The 16,160-nt window shown below is 41.6% G+C and overlaps 1 protein-coding gene across 1 annotated transcript in view; it reads right to left on the reverse strand.

Moving 5' to 3' along the window:
* XYLB (xylulokinase) overlaps nucleotides 1–16,160 on the reverse strand; it is a 158,861-nt gene that overhangs the window by 81,310 nt on the left and 61,391 nt on the right. The window contains exons 9-15 of the mRNA XM_087712447.1: nucleotides 15,128–15,246; nucleotides 13,353–13,434; nucleotides 11,559–11,599; nucleotides 10,221–10,336; nucleotides 4,733–4,848; nucleotides 2,552–2,625; nucleotides 1,690–1,786 (exon numbers count right to left, since the gene is read on the reverse strand). Of these exons, the coding sequence (XP_087568573.1) occupies nucleotides 1,690–1,786; nucleotides 2,552–2,625; nucleotides 4,733–4,848; nucleotides 10,221–10,336; nucleotides 11,559–11,599; nucleotides 13,353–13,434; nucleotides 15,128–15,246 (645 nt within the window). The remainder of the gene's footprint in view (nucleotides 1–1,689; nucleotides 1,787–2,551; nucleotides 2,626–4,732; nucleotides 4,849–10,220; nucleotides 10,337–11,558; nucleotides 11,600–13,352; nucleotides 13,435–15,127; nucleotides 15,247–16,160) is intronic.

The raw sequence follows: 16,160 nt of genomic DNA on the forward strand, positions 1-16,160 counted from the left end.
CAGAATGCAGCCGCGCGAGCGATTGTGGGTGCACCCCGGTACACCCACGTTACACTTATCCTCCGCGAGCTGCACTGGCTGCCTATTGGTCTTCGGATACGCTTCAAGGTGCTAGTCGTCACTTATAAAGCCCTTCATGGTATTGGACCTGGGTACTTGATAGACTGCCTGCTGCCAATTACCTCCAACAGACCTATTAGATCCCACAGACTAGGCCTCCTCCGAATTCCATCTACCGGCCAATGCCGATTGGCTACCACCCAGAGGAGGGCCTTCTCTGTGGCTACTCTGGCCCTCTGGAACGAGCTCCCTGTGGAGATTCGGACCCTCACCACCCTTCAGGCTTTCCGCAAACCGGGCTGTTCCGACAGGCCTGGGGCTGACGAGTTTCTGTCCCTGCTCGAATTGTGTGGTTGTTGATTGTTTTTAAATTGTTGTTGTTTGTCTGTTGTTTTCCTCCTGTTTGTATCCCCCCCCCTTACTTTGGTTTGTGAGCCGCCCTGAGTCCCTCTGGGAATAGGGCGGCATAGAAATGCAATAAATCAAATCAAATCAATTCAATGTATTTTGTTGCTGTTTAGCAATGCTACTTTTCAGTGTACAATTTAAGCAACGTTATGTTTATTAACATTTTAGAAACCATTATTAATATTGATATGAGCTTTTTCTTTTCTTTAAAGGTATTCATTCATTTATTCATTCAGTAGCTGGATACCTGTGCTTCGCAACGAAACTATGTGATTGGGTTATGCAGGAGAAATTTGGTTCACAATCTGTTGGCTCAGTGGTGGTCGGTGATTGAAACTCATAAGGGAATACTGCCTTGAGTCAGGAAGCAGTTCCATAGGTGGAAGATGTAGACATTTTGGCGAGTACCAACATTTAGTACTGTAAGGAGCCTCAGACCGCTCCTGAGGGAAGGAGTGGAACGTCTGCCAGTTTGAACTGAGGTAATGTGAGGCAACTGGCAGTTGGAACAGAGTTCTTTTCAGGTGGGGAGGGGGAGTAGAACTCCTTAGCGTCACAGCATGTTAAATACTGTATACAAAATACTAATAATCTGATGGTCATTTCAAAAAATCCTCTTAGTGAGCACCTAGAAGCCAAGAGGAACATGTGTGCACACCTCTCATCTGGCCTAGGGCCTCTGGGGCCCTTGGTTGTTTTCTTGCCAATTTTTCATTACCCAATGGGGTAACATCATCATTGCGAGAAGGAGAAGGGTTTGCTCTCTGTTTAAATACAAATGCCAATATTGTGAGAATATTTTCTTTTTGCTTGTTCCTTGATTAAGCTGTTGTTTACTTGTTCAAGCCCTAATCAAGGAACTACCAACTGTGTAAACAATGAAATAGTAAGTCCCACTCTCTTCTAGCACTGGTGATGTTACCTAGTTTGGTAATGAAACACCTGCAAGAAAATAACCAAGCTCAGAGAGCACTAAGGACCCCACAGTTTAATTCTCAGATGCAATATTCTCGTCATTGGTCACTTAAGTAACTCTAAGTGATTTACATCTAAATCATCATAGTATTAATAGTTAATACCTAAATAATATAATGTATCCAATTTCTTTTAATACAATAAAACAATATTAAAAAAACTGGAGAAAACAGAATGACCCACTTCTTAGAGATGAGTAGGCAACTTTAATCAAATTTCCCATTATCTTGGTGAAAAGAAACTCACGTATTTTATAGCCCAGTTTTTCTGCATGGATCCTTTTGGCCATGAACTGTCCTTCTATCAAGGCTCGTATTTCCACTTCCTTTGGGAAGGCTGGTGTCTGAAAAGAAAAGAAACATATAAGCCTCCAATGGAACCCGTTTTGGAATCCTCGACTTACAACCATTCGTTTAATGACCCATTGAAGTTATAAATGTGACTTACAATCGATCCCCACATATACAATCGCTGTAAAATCCCCACGGATACATGATCAAAATTTGAGTGTTTGGTAAAAAGCATAAATTTAGAACAGTTTTAGCATCCTAGGATCATGTGATAGCCATGCAACCTTCCCAGCTGGCCTCCCATGAGCAAAGTCAGTGGGGAACACTGGATTTGCTTAATGACCGCATGATTCACTTAACAACCAAGGCAACAAAAGTTTCTAAAATCGGGTGTGACTCACTTAACAGCCACATTGTTTAGCAACAGAAATTCTGGCCTGAATTGTGGTTTTAAGTCGAGGACTATCTTTATGGGGCCTCTGTGGATTTCTCAACAACTGAATAGTTACTATTTGCAACAGTTGTTCATTCACACACATGCAAGCCTCCCAGAGGATTACAACAGCCCCAAAGACTGCTTGTAAATCATCTGCTAATTTGTGAACTAATTGGTGTATTCTGGGAGTTGAAATCTAAAATATCTTAAGGGCATCTCCTGATGGAAAGACAAGCCATTCATTTTGGAGGCCTCGAAAAATAAAAGAACCGTCTTCAGGAAAGGCAAAATTAGCACCTGCCAACTTTAGAAGGCAATTCAAACTTCATGGTACTATAGGAAATCTGGAGTAACCCACAAATGGAGACATAAGGGCTCTTACCTCGACATTGTGGGCATCGAACCTGTGAATTCCCACAGCTCCTGGTGTAATTTCCCTCACATCAAAATAAAAACCTAAATTAAATATTAGAATAAGTAAATTTAGGCTTATTTAGTCATACGTCTTCCAAGAATTATAGTTAAATAAATGTCAATCTCCCCCAGAATTTTTTTGCATTTTGTTGAACGGACAAGGTGGTCCATATGTTAAGTGAAGTGACTGCTAACTGAAACCACAAGTGTGTATGCTTCAGTTTTCCTTTGCTTTACAACATCTGCAAAGGTCATAAAAGCAATAATTGGTCTCTAAGTTACATTTTCATCATGGAGCTCTTAGTTTTTAGGATTTAGGATTTTATTAGTATTTATAGGCCGCCCTTTTCCCTGAGGGGACTCAGGGCGGCTTACATAAAATAAGGAAGGGAGGGTACAGACAATAGACGCAAACAATACATAAAAGTAAAATAGTAAGCAACATTCATTCATCATTCGGGTGGGGACATATTATCTTTGTCCCCAGGCCTGACGGGCTAGCCAGGTCTTAAGGGCTGCGCGGAAGGTCTGGACGGTGGTGAGGGTACGAATCTCCACGGGGAGATCGTTCCAAAGGGTCGGAGGTACTACTGAAAAGGCTCTCCTCCGTGTGGTTGCCAGTCGGCACAGATGTCTCTGTGCTTGGTTTTTTTTTCTTTACAGACACTTCATTACCTGACTAAGCAACATCATCAGTGCTAGAGAGTGTGGGGGTTTTCCCCCCGTTTATTATATACAGTAGCTTGTCTTGCCAGGGTGGGGGGATAGTTTTCTCCTTGGTAGTGAAAGGACCCCTGCGTCCCATCAGATCGCATAGAGTAGGCCTCCTCCGAATTCCATCCGCCAGTCAGTGCCGACTGGCGACTACGCGGAGGAGAGCTTTCTCAGTTGCAGCTCCGACGCTATGGAACAATCTCCCCGTGGAGATCCGCACCCTCACCACCGTCCAGGCCTTCCGCACAGCCCTCAAGATCTGGCTATCCCGTCAGGCCTGGGGATAAGACTTTACTCTCGCCCCTCCCGAATGTTGAATGAATGTTGTGTTTTTACTGTTAATTATTTTTACTCACATTTTCTTTTTGTGTTTTGTTCTGCACTCCCCTCCCCTATTATTGTAAGCCACCCTGAGTCCCCTCAGGGAAAAGGGCGGCCTATAAATGTTTAATAAAACCTAAAAAACCTAAAAACCTAGAGCATACACAGAGTGTAACCTAATTCAGCTTTTGTTAAATTGCTGTTGAGAGAAGCTCCATTGTAACTTAATGTGCCAACTTCATAGATAAAACTTGTAGGCGGATTGCCAAGCTTAGCCTAATAAGTAAACTACTTGTGAAAAGTGAAAAAAAATATGAAATAACCTTGCTTGTAACTTGAAATGTTTGTTCAGCATTCCCTAACAAAGCTCTGTTTTATATGCCAGAAAATATATTTCTTTCCTCTTCTAAAGTCTATTGTTTTCGGTGCACTGAGAAAAATCATGAGGTTTGTGTGACATAAAAATAATGTTTCTAAACTATGACAATCTGTACAAGCTGTGCAAAGACTATAAGAAGTTTGACAAAAAAAAGTTTTTTTTTTCATGACTGGACGGTGAGGCTTGGGCCTGTTTTCTTTCTCTCTCTCTCTCTCTCTGCCTGCTGTTAAGGTGGGAGACAAAAATGTTGTCAAGTCTTTTTGCTTTCTGCAGAAAATGAAAACTGATTATCAGTAGCCTCGTGTTCAGACTTTCATTGGAGTTATCAGATTCTGAGCTGAATTCAAAAACCTTACAGTAGTTTCCGGATTGGGATATTGTTTTCTGTTTGATTATTTGTCTGGTATTAATCCCTGCTTATTTGGGTGTTGAAGAAGATCTGTTCTGGTCTTTTTTGTTTTCTTCTTAGCTTTTTATTGCCTCTTTTGAATGTACGAATATGGTTTATTCCAAACAGACAAAACCAGACAAACAGCAAGCTGGCTAGGGAATTGTAGAAGTCTGTGCATCTCAAAGATGCCAAAATCGAGAAAGCCTGGGCGAGTTAGTTCCAGCCAAGCCATCTGATGAGGCAGGCAGAAGCAACGCCTCTCCTCAAATGGCTTCTTTCCTGGAATAAACCCCACCTAACTAGAGGATGGGGGAGGGGAATTATAAGCCTTCCAAGATACCTACCCACCTTTCCAGCGTTTCCAGCAGCTGTTGATTCGAGAGCTTTTGAGAATTCTTCCCACGAGCCCAACGCAAGCGCATCTCGGATCTTCTCTCGCATCAAGGAGCCATTCTTGTAGCTAAAACAAATAACAATACACAATTTCTTTGATTTCTCCAAGAGGTTTCAGTCAGAATTCTGAAGCAACGTCGTTTTATTATTTGGCACTAGAAAATCAGAAAGTATTTGCAGAGATGCCAAGTTGCTGTGTGGATCTGAAGAAAAAAGCTTATTTTCACAAATATATACCGTGTTTCCATGAAATAAGCACTTGGCCTTATTTTTGGGGAGGTCTTATTATTTTTGAGGTGCAGGAAGCGGCGAGCATGGTCACCTCATGGCTGCTGTGTTCCAATAGTTTCAGGAAGGGCTTATTTTCAGGGGAGGGCGTATTTTAGCGTGTACGGTCAAAAGCCCGATTGGGCTTATTATCCAGGGAGGTCTTATTTTCAGGGAAACGGTATATATTGATACTAAGGCCAAAAGCTTCCTGATGCCTGACTTCACCGTGATTTAACTCAAGTCTGTAAGAAATGAAGGATTAGCTCAGGGGTGTCAAACTCACAGCGTCACATTGCCATCACGTGACATATCATGACTTTCTTCCCCTTTGCTAAACCAGGGGAGGGTGTGGCCAGTGCATGACACATCCACCCTGCCAGCTGTGAGTTTCACACACCCCCTGGACTAGATCCTTGAGTTTCAATTAATGGGATCCTATTGCTGCTGCATCCCAGGTTCCAGCTCCTATAATGCTCCAGGCAATAAGGCAGATGGTAAACTATGGAGATTTAACACCTCTGCAATTGAAGAAGATTGGACATAACCAAATATTGTCTTCTGTAACCCAATTTACTAAGTCTCTGGTGAGAAAAGATAACGGGTGCAACATTATTTTCACACACCCGATCTTTTTGCAAGTTAAAAGGGTTTAGGTGTCTTCCACGGCATTAGTAACAGTAGTAGTTTAGCTATCCAAAGCAAGAAAAATGTAATTAAACTTCTCCAAAGACCTTTCACTAATTTTTACAAATTAAGCATAAATTAATAAGTAATCCGAATAAATGGGTAATTCATTGCAATTTCGCCTGTGAAGTTATTGGTTTTTCCTTAACACGGGAGGTCTTCAAATTATAACCACTCATTTAGCAATCGTTAAGTTACAGCAGCACTGAAAAAAGTGACTTGCAAAAATTTTTCACACTTAAAACCAACCCAATATCCCCACAGTCATATGAATTTTGATCATGTGACTACGGGGATGTTGGTTAATTCCCAGCATCATCTGATCACCGTTTTCAACCTTACTAGCTGGCTCTTGAAAAGCAAATATTAATGGGGAAAACCATATTCGCTTCACAACCACATGATTTCCTTAAGAACTGCAGTGATTTGTTTAAAGGTTATAAAATTGGGTGTGAGTCACTTAGCAATGGAGATTCAGGTCCCAATTTTGGTTGTACGTTAAACATCATTTATATGCACCTGGGAATGCAAAGATCTGTAACAGTGGTGAAATCTAATTCCCCCCCCCCCCCCACCGCTTCTGTGGGCATGGCTTGGTGGGAGAGAGGTCATGTGACTGGGTGGGCATGGCCAACCTTTTCCCCACTTTCAGCTATTTTTGTAGCATTTTAAAGCATTTTGTCCTTGGTTTTGTAGTAAAAAAAAAAGTTTCTGATGATCACATGGCTCAGCTGTGAGCCGCGTGATCATCGGAAGCTTTTTTTAAAGCTTTTTAAAGCATTTTTCCCCTGCCAGTTCACTCAAACCGGCAGGGAAAAAATGCTTTAAAAAGCGGGGGGAAATATTCCAGCAATTGCATGGTTCACAGCTGAGCTACGCGATCCTTGGAAACTTTTTTTTACTACTAGTTCGCAGAACCAAGGACAATCATCCCTACTGGTTCAGCCAAACCGAGCTGAACTGGGAGGATTTCATCCCGATCAGTAATAATGGAATGTTCCCTGCTATTATCTTCATTTTTGAGTAGTAAAGTATTTAGAATAAATTAAAGTCTGTTTAAATGTGTTTTCCTGCTGCAAGCAGGCATATCTTGACATGAATTCTTGTAGATTTGAGATGTTTCTCCTCAACTTTCTAGCCAATCAGACGGCTCTGGAAGTTGTAGTCCTTATTAAGTCTGGAAATCTTAAATTTAGGCATCAATGGCATGGTTTTGAGAAATGCCATCCCAATTATGGGAATTCAGTCTGGAATAGCTTAAAGCGGTCACTCATTTCCCCCCCAAGGTTGAGAAGCTGTCCAGGGAAACAGAGAAGTTCTTTTAATCTGTTTCAGACAGGTGATGCAGAAACATCTTACAAGAGAGCCAGTTTGATCTAGTCCAGTGATGGCGAAACTTTTTGGCACCGGTGAGCTCGTCAGGGCCACGTTCCGAAAAAGCCAAACGTCTAGCATGCATGCGTGCACAACAATCAGGTGGCCATTATGCATGTGAAAACCAGTTTTGGCACCCCATAGTTTCACCATCACAGATCTAGTCATTAAGACACCAAGCTAGAAACCAGGAGACTGTGAGTTCTAATCCTTCCTTGGCCTGAACACTGCCTAGGTTACTTTGGGCCAATCCAGAGGTGGTATTCAGCCGGTTTGGATCGGTTCACCTAAACCAGAAGCGGAAATCACCCCCACCCCCACCCACCTGCCCCGGCTCTATGCCATCCTATGCCATCCTATTTAGGCACGTTTTTGAGCCCAGGCGCATGTGTGGAAGGCATGTACATGGCCAAAGTACCGTATTTTTTGGAGTAAAAGACGCATCTTTTTTCCTCAAAAAAGAGGCTGAAAATCTGGGTGCGTCTTATACATCGAATAAAGCATTTTTTGCCTCCTGAAACCCCTCCCACTTCAGAAAATGGCCATATCTACTGTATTTCTCTCTCTCTCTCTCTCTATTTCTCTCTCTTTATCCCTCTACCTACCAACCTCCCTACTCTCTCCCTACCTATCTTCTGTATCTATCTATCTATCTATCTATCTATCTATCTATCTATCTATCTATCTATCTATCTATCTATCTATCTATCATCTATCTATCTATCTATCTATCTATCTATCTATCTATCTATCTATATATATATATATATATATATATATGTTTTCTGAGGTTTTCGCGGATGTTAGTATGTAGGTCTTTGGTTATTCGTGTTTTCTCCCGCATAAAATCTCCCGCTAAGACAGTTCCAATTTTACGCGGGAGAAAACCCGAACAACCAAAGACGTACGTACGTACGTATTTGTATTTGTGCTGATAAATAAGACATCTGCCTAAGATGCAATACAGCACAGGTTCGAATCCCAGTAAGGGTATGGCTAGCTGATGAGAGCTAAATAGCTTGAAATAGATCTAACAAAGGCAACAGTAAAATATATATATATATATTGGATTTCTGTCGTGATGGACTCTTGTGATGAGCCGATAGACAGATAATGGAAGCAGTTAGCTTCCTCCCATAATTGGGGCATACCAGGGGTTGTGACACTATATATATGTGTGTGTGTGTGTGTGTGTGTGTGTGTGTGTGTGTGTGTGTGTGTGTATGTATATATACAAATGCAGCACAAATGCATATATATATATATATATATATATATATATATATATATATATATATGCATTTGTGCTGCATTTGTATACACACACACACACACACACACACACACACACACACACACACACACACATATATATATATATATATATATACTTAAAGTCACAACCCCTGGTATGCCCAAGTGTGGGAGGAAGGTCACACTTCCACTCTCTGTCATTAGGCTCGTCACAAGAGTCCATCCAGACAGAAACCCAATATTTTTACTGTTGCCTTTGTTATATTTGTGTTTTTATTTGTGCTGATAAATAAATAAAGGAAGACTAGTATAGATCTATTTCAAGCTATTTAGCTCTCATCAGCTAGCCATATCCTTACTGGGATTCGAACCTGTGCTCTATTGCCTCCCAGGCAGGGAGTTAACCATTTGAGCTACAGAGAACGACTCCTTTTATCAGCCAGCCAGGGTGGGAGGTATATACTTAAAGTCACAACCCCTGGTATGCCCAAGTGTGGGAGGAAGGTCACACTTCCACTCTCTGTCATTAGGCTCGTCACAAGAGTCCATCCAGACAGAAACCCAATATTTTTTTACTGTTGCCTTTTTTGTTACATTTGTTATATTTATGCTGATAAATAAATAAAGGGAGACTAGTATAGATCTATTTCAAGCTATTTAGCTCTCATCAGCTAGCCATATCCTTACTGGGATTCGAACCTGTGCTCTATTGCCTCCCAGGCAGGGAGTTAACCATTTGAGCTACAGAGAACGACTCCTTTTATCAGCCAGCCAGGGTGGGAGGTATATACTTAAAGTCACAACCCCTGGTATGCCCAAGTGTGGGAGGAAGGTCACACTTCCACTCTCTGTCATTAGGCTCGTCACAAGAGTCCATCCAGACAGAAACCCAATATTTTTATTTGTGCTGATAAATAGTTCGAATCCCAGTAAGGATATGGCTAGCTGATGAGAGCTAAATAGCTTGAAATAGATCTATACTAGTCTTCCTTTATTTATTTATCAGCACAAATAAATATATATATATATATATATATACACACCTAACTACCTACTTACCTACCTACCTACACACTCTCTCCCTACCTACCTACTGTATTTCTCTCTCTATCTCTCTATCCCTTTATCTACCTACCTATCTACCTACCTACCTACCTAACTACTTTCTCTCTCTCCCTACCTACTATAATTCTCTCTCTTTCTCTCTCTCTATCCCTCTATCTACCTACCTCCTTTTTTTAAAAAAATGCCTCTTCAAAACCTTGGTGCGTCTTATACTCTGGTGCATCTTATACTCTGAAAAATACGGTACATGCAAGGAAGGCCAGGCACATGCGTGGAAGGGGTGTGTGCGCCCGTGAAGAATATGGGTATATGTGGGGCAAATCAGTGATAACAAATGCAAAACCCACCAGTGGGCCAATCATCAGGAGATGATAAGCTGGCTGATTTGGGGGCAATCACCAGGAGACTGTTGAGTTCTAGACCCTTCTTAACCACGAAAGTCAAATGAATAATTTTGGGCCAATCACAAGAAGATGGTGAATTCTAATCCCACCCTAAGCATGAAAGCCAGTTGGGTGATCTTGGGGCAGCCCGCTCTCTCTGTCAACCCAACCTATGTCATAGAGTTCAGTGAACAAAATAGGAGGAGAATGATGTATTAAGATTCGCTCGCCACCTTGAGTTATTTATTAATATAATAAGGCAGGATTTTAAAAATCTAAATAAATAAAAATAAAACTTTAAAGTAGATTTTGAAAATAAAATCTGAAACATTAAAGAACTAGAAAAAGTGACACAAATTTTGTTTTTTATCAGGCTAATCTGATACATCATACAGTAGAAGGCACGCACCAAAGTAGGGCCATAAATGCTTGTGAATCAACTGGATTACAGAAAATGTGGCCTTCCAGAGCAGGGCGTGGCTCTTTAATCCAGAGAAACAGGGTATCACTCGTGCCGAGGCTAATCTGGGGAAGAAAATAATCAAGGTATTAGCAGAAAAACAGAAAAAGCAATACAGGAATTAAATCAAACCCATTTATTTGCCCTGCTAATTATCTTTAAATTACACATTGCAGCAATTGAATTCTTGTGAAATTGACTTTGCTTGCCAGCTTTATATGAAACATAGAGCGGGGGGAGGGGGGAATTATAATAGACTCTAAGGATTTATTGTGGAAAATTCATGGCTACATAATCCTCAATGACCAAGAGCAACGTCAGCTGGTAACTAAAGTGCCACTCCGATCACATACCAACAAGCAAGCTTCCTCATCACTTATACACGTCGTTCTCGATTTATAACAATTCATTTAGAGACTGCTTGAAGTGACACTAAGAAAAGAGACTTATGGGTGTTTTTCACCCATCTAACCACCGTTGCAGCATCCTCATGGCCATGTGATGAAAATTCAGATGTTCGGCAATTGACTCTTATTTCTGACAGTTGCAGTGATCCCCTTTTGCGATCTTCTGACAAGCAAAGTCAGTTGGGGAAGCCAGATTCATTTAACAACCCTGTTACTAACTTAACAACTGCAGTGATTCACTTAACTACTGCGGCAAGAAAGGTCATAAAATGAGGCAAAACCCATTTAACAACTGTCTCAAACAGTGGCGGGATTCAAAATTTTTTTACTACTGGCTCTGTGGGTGTGGTTTGGTGGGCATTGCATGGCTTGGTTAGGTGTGGCTTAGTGGGCATGGCAGGGGAAGGATACTGCAAAATCTCCATTTCCTCCCAATCAGCTTGGACTTGGGAGGTAGAGAATAGATGGGGTGTGGCCAGCCAGAGTGGTATTTACCAGTTCTCCAAACTACTCAAAATTTCTGCTACTGGTTTTCTGGAACTGATCAGAACCTGCTGAATACCACCTCTGGTCTCAAAAAATGGTCATCAATCACTTCTTTTCAGTGCCGTTCTAACATCAAATAGTCACTAAACAAACTTTTGTAAGCCAAGGATATCTATAAATGAATAACGATAATGAATTAATAGGCAGCACATGACAAAGCAGATGCCACTCATCAGCAAGGAAAGGTATTAGGGGCAGGCCTGCATCAATTCCACCAAAATCGATGGGACCCGAATACAGAGGTGCTCTCTAAGCCTCAAGAGAGCATGGATCTCAAGATTGCTAATCCAGTTAACAATATGAATATTAGTTAATGAAGATGGTGAAGACCTACTGCTATGTCTCCTTCAGAAAGTCTCATTCCAGCCAGAGATGCTGAAAATGCAAACAAGGAAGTTCAATTAACGAATAGACTATGCAAAGTATACAAACAAGAAAACACCCACTCGGAACCCTCTCGGAGACAGCTAAGACTGAAATAATCTATTATCAGTTCTAGTAATTCTAGTACAGGGATGGCTAAGCTTTTCTGGATCTAGTGCCCAAAGCGCATGCAAATGTGTGTGCGCGCGCCCGAACCCCCAAAATGCAATGCGTCCCACACACATGCTCCCCTCGTGCCCCCCCCCCCCGGACATGCGTGGCAGACCAGCTGGCCGGCGGGAGGCATGCACGCATAGACAGCAGAGCTGAACTGGGGTGAACGGCTTGCGTGCCCACCGAGAGACCGCTGCGTGGCACCTCTGGCATGTGTGCCATAGGTTATCCATCATGGTTGTAGTAGGAGCTAAGTACAGGTAGTTTTCAACTTACAATCATTTGTTTGCAAGATAATTACAACTTACTCCTATAACTTCAAATATTTGAAGTTACATCTGAAGTTAGAGCAGTACTGAAAAAATTAACTCATGACCGGCTGTCGTACTTACAACCACTGCAGCACTGTTCACAGTTACCTAATCAAACTTTGGACACTTGGCCCAAAGGTGTTTTTCAATTGGACTTTCTGGTCTTTGTTTGAAGACATTTAGCTTCTCATCCAAGAAGCTTCTTCAGCTCTGAAGCTCTTCTTTTTGGATGAAAAGCAAAACGTCTTCAAAGAAAGACAAAGTAAGTCCAGTTGCCTCTTGAAAAAACACCTTTGGGACAACTGTGACCTGGATGACTGAGAATCTCCATACACATTTGGACACTTGGTAATCAGGATATATTTACAACTGCTGGTTTCTCCGAGGGTCATGGTATTGGACCTGGTTCATGGTATTGGACCTGGGTACTTGAGAGACCGCCTGCTGCCAATTACCTCCCATAGACCCATTAGATCGCACAGGGCTGGCCTCCTCCGGGTTCCGTCCACCAGCCAATGCCATCTGGCTACCACCCGGGGGAGGGCCTTCTCTGTGGCAGCTCCGGCCCTTTGGAACGAACTCCCCGCAGAGATTCGGACCCTCACCTCTCTCCAGGCCTTCCGGAAAGCGGTCAAAACCTGGCGGTGCCGGCAGGCCTGGGGTTGATGAGTTCCCCTCCCCTCTTGACCTGTGTGGCTGTGTGATTCTTGGTTATTTTAATCACTTGTATTGTGTTCTATGTTCTCTTTCCCCTCTTGAGTTGTTCGCCGCCCTGAGTCCCTCCCGGAAAAGGGCGGCATACAAATAAAATAAATCTAAATCTAATCTAAATCTAAATGTGATCACTATTTGCAACCTTCCTAGATGGCTTCCAATAAAGCAAAGTCAAAAGGAAAGCAAGGTTCACTTAACAACCACAGATTCATTTAACAACTGTAGTGACTGATTTAAGAACCATGGCCAAAAAAAAGGTCATAAAACCAGATGCGACTCACTGAACAACTGTCTTGCTTAGCAACGGAAATGCTGGTGCCAGCTTTGTTGTAAGTTGAGAACTACCTGTAGATCTTTCCTCTTTGAACGGCTGCATTGCATTGCATTAAATTAAAATACCAAGGTTTCTCCAACTAAATGTCTGCTTTAACACATGGTTGAAGAAATTATTCATGCAGAATTTTTTTTTCCTAAGGGATAATTATACAGACATTTCACCTGCTTTCTCAAGATAAAACTGAACAAAAAATAAAAGTTCCTTGCTTCAGAATTTTAAGCCTCCTTACCTGGATTGTCTCCAGTAAATGCTACTATTTTGCAGGAAGGATTAAATCCAAAGCGTTCAGTGTAATAGGGTGAAATTAAACCCTAAAGAATGAAATTTAACAATTATTATTTTAAAAAAATAAATGATATATCTATTTGGTTTCAGAACAACACATTTTGAACAGAAAAACCAAGTCTCCCCTTCAAAGAATGTTGGGACTTTCCCTTCCAGGGTAACAGTTTCCCAAATCCCTTGGAAGAAAGTCAAAATGACTCTGGCAGTTTGAATTCACAAAAGATTAAATATGTTTTTATTTCCTTATTACAGGAAACCAGGCAGTTGGGTTGTTTTGTTTTTGTTTTTTAAATCTGGTTTGTTTTTCAGCAAACTTAACAGTGCTCAACCACCCTAATGTTGAAACAGAGGCTCTCTCATCTAGTCATTATAAAACATTGTTCTCATTAAGCAAAGGTGGGTGGGTGGGTGGATCGATGAATAAATAAGAAGGATGAATGTATGGGTGGGATGGATAGATGGGATGGGTGGGTGGGTGGAGGGATGAAATGGAATGGGGTGGTCAATAGAGGGATGGATGAAAGCTTGGGTGGATGGATGGATGGATCAGTGGGTCACTGGGTGGATGGATGATATAGGATGGGATGAGATAGATAGATGGAGGGAGGGATAGAGGGATGAGTGGGTGATGGATGGATGAATAATGGGTCAATTGGTCAATGGGTGGATGGGATGGGATAGATGGGTCAGTGAGTTAGTCGGTCAATGGATGAGTGAATGCATCGGATGGGATGGGATGGGAGGGAGGGATGGGTCAGTCAGTTGATGGGTAAGTGGGTGGAATGGATAGATGGGATGGGTGGGTGGGTGGAGGGATAAGATGGAATGAGATGGTCAATAGATAGAGGGATGGAGGGTTGAATGGGTGGATGAATGAATAGATCATTTGGTCAATGGGTGGATGGATGATATAGGATTGGATGGGATAGGATAGATGGAGGGAGGGAGGGAGGAATAGATGGGGGGATGGATGGATGGATGGATGGATGGATGGATGGATGGATGGATGGATGAATAATGGGTCAATTGGACAATTGGTGGGGTGGATGGATGGATAGGTCAGTGAGTTAGTTGGTCAATGGATGGGTGAATGCATTGGATGGGATGGGATGGAGAGAGGGAGAGATGGGTCAGTCATTTGATGGGTATGTATGTCGGTGGATGGATGGATAGATGGGATGGGATGGGATTGATGCATTGATATATGGATAGATGAATGGAAAGACAGGATTCTTAGCAAGGATCCATCAACACTACAAATAAGAAATGCCTGAAAATGCCAATAAGTTTTCCAACGGTAAATCAGATGATCAGATGAACAGAGCCTGAACAAGCCATCTTCAGGAGAAATAATAATCTATGCCAGTTTAAATCTATACTAGGAGACAATTTGATCTACTGGTTAAGGCACCAAGAAAGAACCTTGAACACTATGGGTTCTGCCTTAAGGACAAAGCCAACTGGTTGACCTAGGCCAGTCATTCTCCCATAGCTCTAGGAAAAAAGACAATGGCAATCAGTTCCGAATCCTTGCTCAAAACCCACAGGGACTCATCCAGACAGTCACCAGGAATGAATATTGATTCATAGGAATAATAACAATAAATACGTAGCATAGAATTTCCCACTGACAGTCCAAATAAATACATGATCTACAGATTTTAATTCTGATTTCTCCCACTGTTACTCTCGCCTTATTTGTTCTACAGTTAATCATACCAGTATTTTGCTGGAGGGCACAGGTTGGTCCAGTTTTTTCCCCAATTCGGGTGCACAAGCATCGAGGCAGACTTGATTCCAAACTTTTTCCCGAATCTGCAATAAATTCATGCCGGATCCTGCAAGAGGAAAACATAATTCTTTTACAACAAATTCCCGTCAAAAAGTAATCTGTAGATTGCATATATGCAGGGAGCTGTGTAAAGAGAGAAAGATGAAAAACATATAATCCTAAAATTTAAATTCTGTACGTTTACCATAACACAAGATTGTTCCTCTGTTTAATGTTATTATTGGTGTATCATTTATTATTATCAGACACATTCTGAAGCTTATATAGCAAGATAGACCTGAGAACAAAAAAACAGGTGAATGAACCAAAAAGAAACTGGCTAACAGGCCTTCCAAAAAAGGCATATTGAGCAAGATGACTGTTATTAAAATCACAGCAAACAAACCACATATTTTGCTTTGAAGTGGCAGCATTAAATTCCCAAGGAAAACAATTGAAGTTACAGCCAGTCCTTGACTTAAAACCACAACTGAGCTTTTCTGTTGTTGAGCAAGACAAATGTTAAGTGAGTTTTGCCCCATTTTACGATCTTCCTTGTCATAGTTAAGTAAATCACTGCCGTTATTAAATTAATCACAAGGTTGTTAATCTGCCTTCCCACACTGACTTTGCTTGTCAAAAGGTTGCAAAAGGGGGTAACATAACCCCAGGACACTGCAACCATCATAAATATGAGTCAGTTGCCAAGCGTCTGAATCTTGATCATGACCATGGGGATGTGGCGATGGTCAAAAGTGTGAAAAATGCTGATGTTACCATTTTTAGTGCCATTGTAACTTTAGACGGTTACTAAACCAAGTTTTTCTTATGCAGCTATTTCAAAGTAGGAATATTTCTACCAAGAAGCCTTGCCTAGTAGAATATAGACTTTGGGACAGGAATGTCCATCTCTAACCAACGCAGTTGTTAGATGAACGATCATGGGACTATGCCTGGCTTTACAATCTTTTTTTTTATCCT

Source organism: Thamnophis sirtalis, unplaced genomic scaffold (assembly GCF_051295495.1).
Source record: "Thamnophis sirtalis isolate CommonGarterSnake01/CBP01778 unplaced genomic scaffold, rThaSir2_p1.2 scaffold_4, whole genome shotgun sequence".
Taxonomy (NCBI): Eukaryota; Metazoa; Chordata; class Lepidosauria; order Squamata; family Natricidae; genus Thamnophis; species Thamnophis sirtalis.